Source organism: Rhinichthys klamathensis, unplaced genomic scaffold (genome assembly GCF_029890125.1).
Source record: "Rhinichthys klamathensis goyatoka isolate OS25496 unplaced genomic scaffold, OSU_Roscu_1.1 h1tg000076l_1, whole genome shotgun sequence".
Lineage (NCBI taxonomy): Eukaryota > Metazoa > Chordata > Actinopteri > Cypriniformes > Leuciscidae > Rhinichthys > Rhinichthys klamathensis.
In genome coordinates, this window is record NW_026606618.1 from 5,173,870 (window position 1) to 5,182,977 (window position 9,108).

Consider the following 9,108-nt stretch of genomic DNA (forward strand, 5'->3'; position numbering starts at 1 on the left):
CGCTCAGGTTAGTTTAACAGACTAAAATACAGCTTAGGTGGAGCAGAGACTGAAGACTGGTGTATTAGAGCTCTAAATGACACATTGGCATTAGTCATGTATACCTAGACTGTAGAGGCTAATCATGGGTTTTCCCTCTTAGAACAACTCAGTGTTAGACCAATCTAAAAAGGAATGAGCCACAACCTCTGATTATTGTAATAGTATTCTTACAGAGAGTATGGGGAAAACCACGGCATGCTTGTATGAAGTTAGAGGAAGTTAAGTTGGTCAGCTTGGTTCTATGGTAATGGTCATTACCTCTGGTTATATATAGTCTTACCTTAATTAAGTGTGTTCAGATCTATGAGGACTAAATTGTATATTCTAATGAGCAAGTAGAGTGCAGCCGTCTAGAATATTAGTCAACCACCTCTGTCTAATGACCGAGTTTAAGATCTGAAATACCCGGCCGGTACAAGACAAGTGTTAATAGGAATCCGAATGAACGAGTGTAATTTCAATAAAGAGTTAAATAGAATAATCAAAAGTCTAGATAAATTATTATATAATGGTCAATAATCAATTGGCATTCTAACCTAAATTTGAAGTTGTGATAAAATGGAGGCAGATAACAGTTTAATTGGAATTAAATTACTTTGCCACACTGAAAAGACAGAACACGCAGAAACGTACTCGGTTACCTAATGTAACCTCGGTTCTCTCGTATTGCCTAAGTTGCTTAGGCTACGGGTAAAGTCATCTTTTCTCGAGATCTGAAGCCAAAAATTATCCTTAATTTTGTATTTATTGTCAACGCAGTGCAGCAGACAGCAGACCATAGCAGACTGAGTAAGAGTGCTCATTGGCTGTCCTGCGGCAAATGCAGCAGCCTATCGGTGAGCCGCCCTCTACGCGTCACGGCCCGCCAGAGTGGGAGTGGCCAACGTATATAAAAGAGGGGCTCAACGGGCTGAACTCTGGTTTTCATTTGACTGAAGCGAATAAGCTTGCGGCGCGGGAACGGCAGGTTACTCAATACTCGTTCCCTCTTCTAGAGAGAACCTAGGTTACATTAGGTAACCAAGTACGTTCTCTTACGAGAGGTTCTCTCGTATTGCGTAAGTTGCTTACGCTACGAGAACCCATTGTCAACGCCGTGCGCGCCAAGCATCCGCTGCATGAGACCCGGGGAGACCCGTGGAACAAACATGCAGAACAACGGCGGCCAGCAACGCGGGCCAGCACATGTAATAGACGCTTGATATGAGCACAGAGCGGCACTGCCGGTCTATGTATAGACTTAGAGTAAAGGCGGCCAGCAACGCGGGCCAACACAGTTCACAAGCACACAATAGAGCAAGATTTTGCTGGACTATGTAAAGCGAAAAAAAACCTTCGCGCAGCTTTTAGGGAAATAGGCGGCCAGCAACGCGGGCCCGCACATGCATACTGACGCGTCATAGGGAAACACGAACAGGCTCAGCCGGCTTACATACGGCGAGGCTCGCCTCGCTGAAATGAGAGTGGTCTGCACATGACAACTGGGCAGAACACACACATCCCCTTAGACTGACAAAAGTCTCGCCTGCAAGGCGGGAACTTCCAGGTTATAGAACCTCACGAATGTAGAGGGGGAGGCCCAGCCTGCCGCCATACAGATATCGTGAATAGAAATCCCGCTGGACCAAGCCCATGACGAGGCCATGCCTCTAGTGGAATGGCCCCTGATGCCCATAGGGCACTGCAGGTGTTTTGACGTGTAAGCTGCTGCGATAGCATCCACTATCCATCTGGACAGGCTATGTTTCGAGGCGGGGAGACCCCTGGTGCGCCCTCCAAACGAAACAAAGAGCTGCTCGGAGCGCCTAAAGGAGCGCCTAAAGTTTATATGAAGGCATTTCTCACGGTCTGACCATAGGCCGAAGACTGGTCTGCCATTGAACAGAGCGCCCCAACCTAAGTTGGAGGCATCCATTGCGATAACCTGTCGGTGTGAGACAGCTCCCATTGTCACTCGCCGCTGGTACCAACTGGCCGCTAGCCAGGGCTTCAGCGCTGAAACGCAGCCCTGAGTGATTCTGATTCGAATGTCGCCGGACGCCCAGGCCCGGCGAGGCACTCGAGCGATCAGCCAGCGCTGTAGCGGTCACATGCGCAGTAGACCCAGCTGAAGTACTGCTGCAGCTGAGGCCATATAACCCAGCATCCTCTGAAATGTCTTTAGAGATGCAACGCTGTCTTTCTGGAAAGACGCGGCCAGGAGCCGGACACGGCGCGCGCGCTGTGTCGACAGCCGGGCCGTCATTGCTACAGAGTCCAGTTCTATGCCCAGAAAAGAGGCTGACTGGCTGGGCAGTAGCGAGCTCTTGGTCCAGTTGACCGTTAGACCCAGGCTTTCCAGGTGGCTGAGAAGCCCCGCTCTGTGAGAAACGAGTTCCTCCTCTGATTGTGTCCCCTCAGGGGAGCGAGAGCCGTATCCATGCACATCGTTAACGTACGGGGTGCTAAAGACAGGCCGAACGGCAGGACGGTGTACTGATATACGGTGTACTGGGCGTCGCGGCGGCAAGCACACGCAGAGAGAAAGCAAGAGAAGGCTTAAAAGGATACTGTCGCCGGATAGCGTAGCAGGCACGGATCGCTGAAGGTGGCGAGACTCTACCAGGAAGTTCACCCTGCAACAAAACACAGACAGAGACACACACAAATACCCTGCCAGAGGTAGGGGACCGTCACATTATTCATTTCATAAACCGAATAAATAAAAATTCATCTAACCATAGCCCAAGAATGTTCATCAAACAAACAGCTATGACTTTAACAAAAACAACAACAACAACAACAACAAAAATAGCTAAAGGTACTTTTAACTAAAATATAATAGGTTCTCATAAATGGCAATCCATCAAAAAATATATATATATAAAGCTTTTATAAAGAAAAATATATTTTTTAACAACTTAAGATAAGACAAAATGGTAAAACAAAAACATATATAAAAGAACTAATGACAAAATAAAATATTATAAATACAATACAATTAAATATAAAGATTATGATAAAAATGGAAAATAGTAACTTAAGATAATACAAATATAAATGACTAAATTAAATATTTAAAATATATATATATATTTTTAATCTAATACAAGTATCACACTTAACATTAAAACATTATGGATAAATGACAAAGTAAAACAAAAAAATGTTAACCCTTTTGTTGGTTTAGTTATTTCAACTAACAAACTAACAACAGTGAACTTTAATTAAATTATTAATTGTTGTTTTTATTTCTATATTTCCCCCAGATACTTAGAAAACACAGATAGCCTACTTAAGACCAAGGTAGGAATTGCCTATTGCTCACCCTAATAAAAGTTGAGTTTGACAAACCTTTTTTTTTTTGTACTTTTTTTATTTATTTATTTTTTACATAAGTAGCCTAAATATATATTTTTTGCTATGGATTTTACACAGCCATATGTGTTTGGATTGGCTATATGACGTCATAAGGATGCGCCACGCTCCTGCATCTGATGTGAGTCGTCTGAAAAAAGGTTTGTGGCTTTTATCGTTTAAAAAAGTTTTTAAATCAATGTAAACCCCTCAGACAATTTAGTAGTTTTTACAATATTGAGGTTTATTTTTATTAGTAAAGCGCATAGGCACAATAAGAGAAAATGTGCGTCTCATTTTGCTCTCTATCCTGAATGAGCTTATCGTAAACGCGAATCAATTCACTGACAAGTAGTGATATTAACATGACAAATTGTCCAAACACACAGAAAAACTCCAGTTGAAGCGACTGCGATCCACGTGACAGTGACACACTAATGATGGCGTTAATTAAAGAGGAGAGTGAAGATATAAAGATTGAAGAAACATTCAGAGTGAAACAAGAAGATACTGAGGAAACAACAGGTTGGTTTCATTCTCAAAGCTGAAAAAACTGAACTCAGAACCCGTCTTGTAAGCTCAACTTTGTTTCCAGGCGGACTGGTTGAAATTGGCTGTGGGAGAGACATCTATAAAATGAAATGTGGAAATGCAGTGACTGCTGTTTTTATGTTTTTCACCTTTTTGTGCGATCCACATTAAGCTAACAACATTCACATTCAGGAACGCATCTATAATAAATAATTAAATACAAAATCAATACATCATATAGCTTAGGTGTGCAAAATTATCAAGATTATAAAACGTCTTTTGAGTAAGTCTATTGACTACAAAGGTTTCTAATTGAATGTTGGCTAATAGACGCTAGAGGGCTCTTCGTGTCTGTATTTACCTTATTTTTAAAGTAAGAGCAGGCACAGCCGTTTGTAACTTAACTGTGTCATAATTTAATCAAAAACACAACGGTTTGTAGTGCAAATTATGTAATTATGCAAATTATTTTACCATTTACTGCATTTTGTTATTCTTCCACATCAGAGAAACGTCAGTAGGCTGTAACAATTATGTTCTATTAGTGCATCGATGCAGAATCGTCCACATTGCATCGTGATTTGGATCACCCTTGTACGACATATGAATAGAGAGTTATAGCCTACTGATATAGCAAAGACAAAATAGGCTACAGAATATTTCGTTCTGTATTTACAGGTGCAATATTTGAAAATCGATAATTATTTATTATTATTTTTCTAAATTACAATTATATCTGCATTTACCGGTATGTCAAAACCTATAGACTTATAAACATAAAAATGTAATTTATTAATATTTATTCGTGTCAAAATTACATATAAACATCTTTTCCTATTCAATTTTGCCTGGAAACGCTTCCAACACGCCTAAGAATCAAACATATTTAAACTTTTGAACTGGGTAATTTGTGTAAATACACTTACTATTTTGTCTTGTGGACTATAGATGAACATCTGTTATGTGAAGTATCTTCTTCAGAGCAGGATTAAATAAAAAAAGTATATTGTTAAAATTGGCAGGTAAACTTAGGATCTGTATATTTTGGTCTGTATTATTGCAGTATTATTATTTTTCAATGCACTGCATGCAGACATGATTAATCAACTAAAAAATGTATTGGTGATTATTTTCATTATCAAAAATAATATTAATTTTTTTGTTGATATTACCAGTTACTTGATGTAGCCCTAATATCAATAATAATCGCTGCAAACTGCTATGTTGTGCAGTTTGGTCATGTTGTGAGGAAATGTAAAACTGAGTGTCATTATCATAGTGTGAAATTTAATTATAATGTCCATATAATAATCATACTTTTGTTTGATGAGATGCCTCATTGTTTGCACAAGAAGGTGGTAAAGATCAGATAGATGAGACCTAAACCATGCTAACGTTTGTCAACAAATGCCAGCATAATTCTCAAGCTATTCAAAAGAATGTTGTGGTCTATGTCTTCGAAATATCCAATAGCATGTTGTTGGTTTTGATGGTAAACTGACATTAACTTGTCTTTTTTTGCTTTAGACCTGATGACACTGAAAGAGGAGAGTCAAGAACTGAATGAAATAGAAGCGAAAGACCAACATGAGAAGCATGATGTCACAAATAAAGATAAATCCATACAGACTAAAACGAGTTTCTCACGAAAAAGAGCTCAGAAGACGGGCACTGGAAGCTTTTTCACCTGCTTTCAGTGTGGAAAGAGTTTCAAACAACATGACAGCCTTCGAGCCCACATGGGAATTCACAATGGAGAGAAGCTTTTCACCTGCCAACAGTGTGGAAAGAGTTTCAATCAAAAATATGACCTTGGACTCCACATGAGAATTCACAATGGAGAGAAGCCTTACAAATGCGAACAGTGTGAGAAAAGTTTCACTTACAAAGGAGGTCTTAATTCCCACATGAGAACCCACACTAGAGAGAAGCCTTTCGCATGTGACCAGTGTGGAAAGAGTTTTTCACAGAAGCACGTCCTTAATTCCCACATGAGCAGTCACACTAGAGAGAAGCCTTTCGCATGTGGTCAGTGTGGAAAGGGTTTCAAACTTAAAGTGAGCCTTAAAAACCACATGAGGATTCACTCAGGAGACAACCGTTTTACATGTAATCAGTGTGAAAAGAGTTTCTGCAATAAAGATAGCCTCACGAGGCACATGACACTTCACACTGGAGAGAAGCCTTACAAATGCAAAGAGTGCGGCAAAAGTTTCACACATAAAGCACTCCTTGTTTCGCACATGAGAAGACACACTGGAGAAAGCCCGTTCACCTGTGAACAGTGTGGGAAGAGCTTTGCACGAAAAGGGATTCTGCAGATTCACATGAGAATTCACACTGGAGAAACACCATTCACATGTGACCAGTGTGGGAAGAGTTTCAATCATAAATCATCCCTTCATTCACACATGATAGTTCACACTGGCGAAACACCATTCACGTGTGATCAGTGTGGAAAGAGTTTCAATAATAAATCAACCCTTAATGCACACATGAGAGTTCACACTGGAGAGAAGCCTTACACCTGCGAACTCTGTGGGAAGAGCTTCACACAAAAGGGAAATCTTAAGAATCACATGACAGTTCACACAGGAGAGAAGCCATTCGTATGTGTTGAGTGTGGAAAATGTTTTAGACGTCACTCTGGCCTTAATTTACATATGAAGATTCACTCAGGAGAGCAATGTCCTCATTGTAGAAAGAGATTCCCAGACAAGAAATGCCTTGACAAGCACAGACTAGTTCACACTGGTGAGAAGTGCCAGCAGTGTGGAAAGACTTTCAGATGCCTTAAGGTTCACATGAGAATTCACACTGGAGAGAAGCCTTTCACTTGCTCTCACTGTGGAAAGAGTTTCAATCAGAACACACACCTTAAGGTTCACATGAGACGTCACACTGGAGAGAAACCTTGTACATGTGTTCAGTGCAAGAAAAGTTTCACATATCGAGGAGCCCTGAAGCGTCATTTGCAAACTCGTTCTAGAAAGAAATCGCAGGGCTCTGAATGTGACAAAAAGTCTACAAAAGTCTATAAAAGTCTGAAGTCTACAAAAAGCAGCGGTTTCAAAAATCACCTGCGCATCCACTCTGAAGAAAGGCAATTTGAATGTGATAAGTGTGATAAAAAATGTAATTTTCCATCACACTTACAGATACATCTGAAAAGTCATGCAGATGTCAGACATTATTTTTGTTCTTTGTGTGGAAAGAGATTTAAATGGCTTGGTCATTTAAAATGGCACCAGAAAACACGTATCTGTGTGAAACTAAGGCTACGTTCACGTAACAGCTGAATGAGGGACGGATATAGTAGTGTACATTCATGAATACAAGAGAATAGAAAGAAAAATATTTAAAAATGTATTTGCAATAAAAAGTAATATATCTCTAGATCAAAAGACTTTACAGATGTGTGCATTATGTCCTGTACAACTGTATATGTATTCACATAGTATCTATATTGCCTAACTCAGATGGCAAAAATGCAATAAGAGTACTGAATTATATAAAAACTGGCAGTAATTGCTAGCTATTTAAGGAGAGAGCCTGAGGGAAAGAACTGTTTTTATAGCTAGATGTTCTAGTGCTCAGAGATCTGTAATGTCTGCCTGAGTGCAGAAGTGCAAACAGAGTGACAGAGACTGATTATTTTTCTAAAATTGTATTTGTGTTGGACAGACAAAAGAAAGTAAACACATCTGGGATGGCATGCAATTGAGTAGATGATGAGAGAATTTTTATTTTGTATAAACTGAAGTATCCCTTTAAGGTGTGTTGTATAGGGTGACGTTTAATAGTGGCCAATGGCTGATCAGGTATAGCAACCAGAAGGTTGTAGGTTTGACCAAAGCACTTAACCTCTCTAGAAGTCACTTTAGATAAATTATTAAAACAGACACATGAACTCATGTTCTATTAACCTTTGGTCCTCTACACCTATGAGTTTATAGATTTTTTTGAGGGTCTTTGAATTCAGGTACGGATTTTGTAAGACACTCCAGTGTTCAGTAGAGTGCGCACACACACACAAAAGAAAACAAATATTTCAATGCATTCATAAACCTGAACTTGGTGGGAATAATTTGTTCATTAGGCCTACCTAAAAAAGTTTACCAAAAGTTTATAAAAAAAATGTAATAATACCATATGTATTGTTCTTGTAGGGCCCTCTCGATCTGCCCAACAATGTTTCCGATGACCGGATGAAGGTTTCTGCCCGTTCTGTCTTTTCAGTGTGGCAAAGTAATTTAATTCCAATTAAACTGTTATCTGCCTCCATTTTATCACAACTTCAAATTTAGGTTAAACTGGCCGGCCCAAAAGTTATGAAAGACATCGTTAAAATAGTCCGAGTGACTACAGTGGCTCGATGTCTTTCATGACTTTTGGGCCGGCCAGTTTCGATCCCTTAGAAGCCTATATCTTAAAGAAAAATATCTTAATTTTTGTTCCGAAGATGAACGAAAGTCTTACGGGGTTGGAACAACATGAGGGTGAGTAATTACTGACAGAATTTTCATTTTTGGGTGAACTATCCCTTTAAGGTAAGACTCTATATAACCAGAGGTAATGACCATCACCATAGAACCAAGCTGACCAACTTAACTTCCTCTAATGGTAACTTTATACAAGCATGCCGTGGTTTTCCGCATACACTCGGTAAGAATAATATTACAATAATTAGAGGTTGAGGCTCATCTCTATTTAGATTGGTCTAACACCGAGTTGTTCTAAAGGGAAAACCCATGATTAGCCTCTACGTATACATGACTAATGCCAATGTGTCATTTAGAGCTCTAATACACCAGTCTTCAGTCTCTGCTCCACCTAAGCTGTATTTTAGTCTGTTAAACTAACCTGACCGTAGATTTGTGGGGTCATGGATTTAAAGTAATCTACTAGAGTTAATAATTTCAGAGTAAGTCAGAATACATTTAAATGTAACAATTTATTAACATTCAGGAAGTGTATCATGCCAATTACATAATCAATTCAAAGATAATCAATACAAAACACCAAATGCTAAGAAATACAGAGTAAAAAATACATAATGCTGGGTGTCTGAGTACATCTGGGACTGATCTGACTACAAATCGTGCCTTGAGCCTCTTGCAATATTTCTTTACATACCCAGACTATCTCTAAACTAATAAAGCCTTTTGTCATCTTTTGGTTTACTTCTGTGGGGATGAG

General features: G+C 39.5%; 1 protein-coding gene across 1 annotated transcript; it reads left to right on the plus strand.

The window, feature by feature from the left end:
- The first annotated feature begins 3,818 nt into the window (after positions 1–3,818).
- Positions 3,819–7,248, plus strand: LOC130085400 (gastrula zinc finger protein XlCGF26.1-like). Its single transcript, XM_056251149.1, has 2 exons — positions 3,819–3,903; positions 5,437–7,248. Exons 1-2 carry the CDS (start codon positions 3,819–3,821, stop codon positions 7,206–7,208), a joined length of 1,857 nt encoding a protein of 618 aa, XP_056107124.1. The 3' UTR covers positions 7,209–7,248.
- Positions 7,249–9,108: the final 1,860 nt, after the last annotated feature.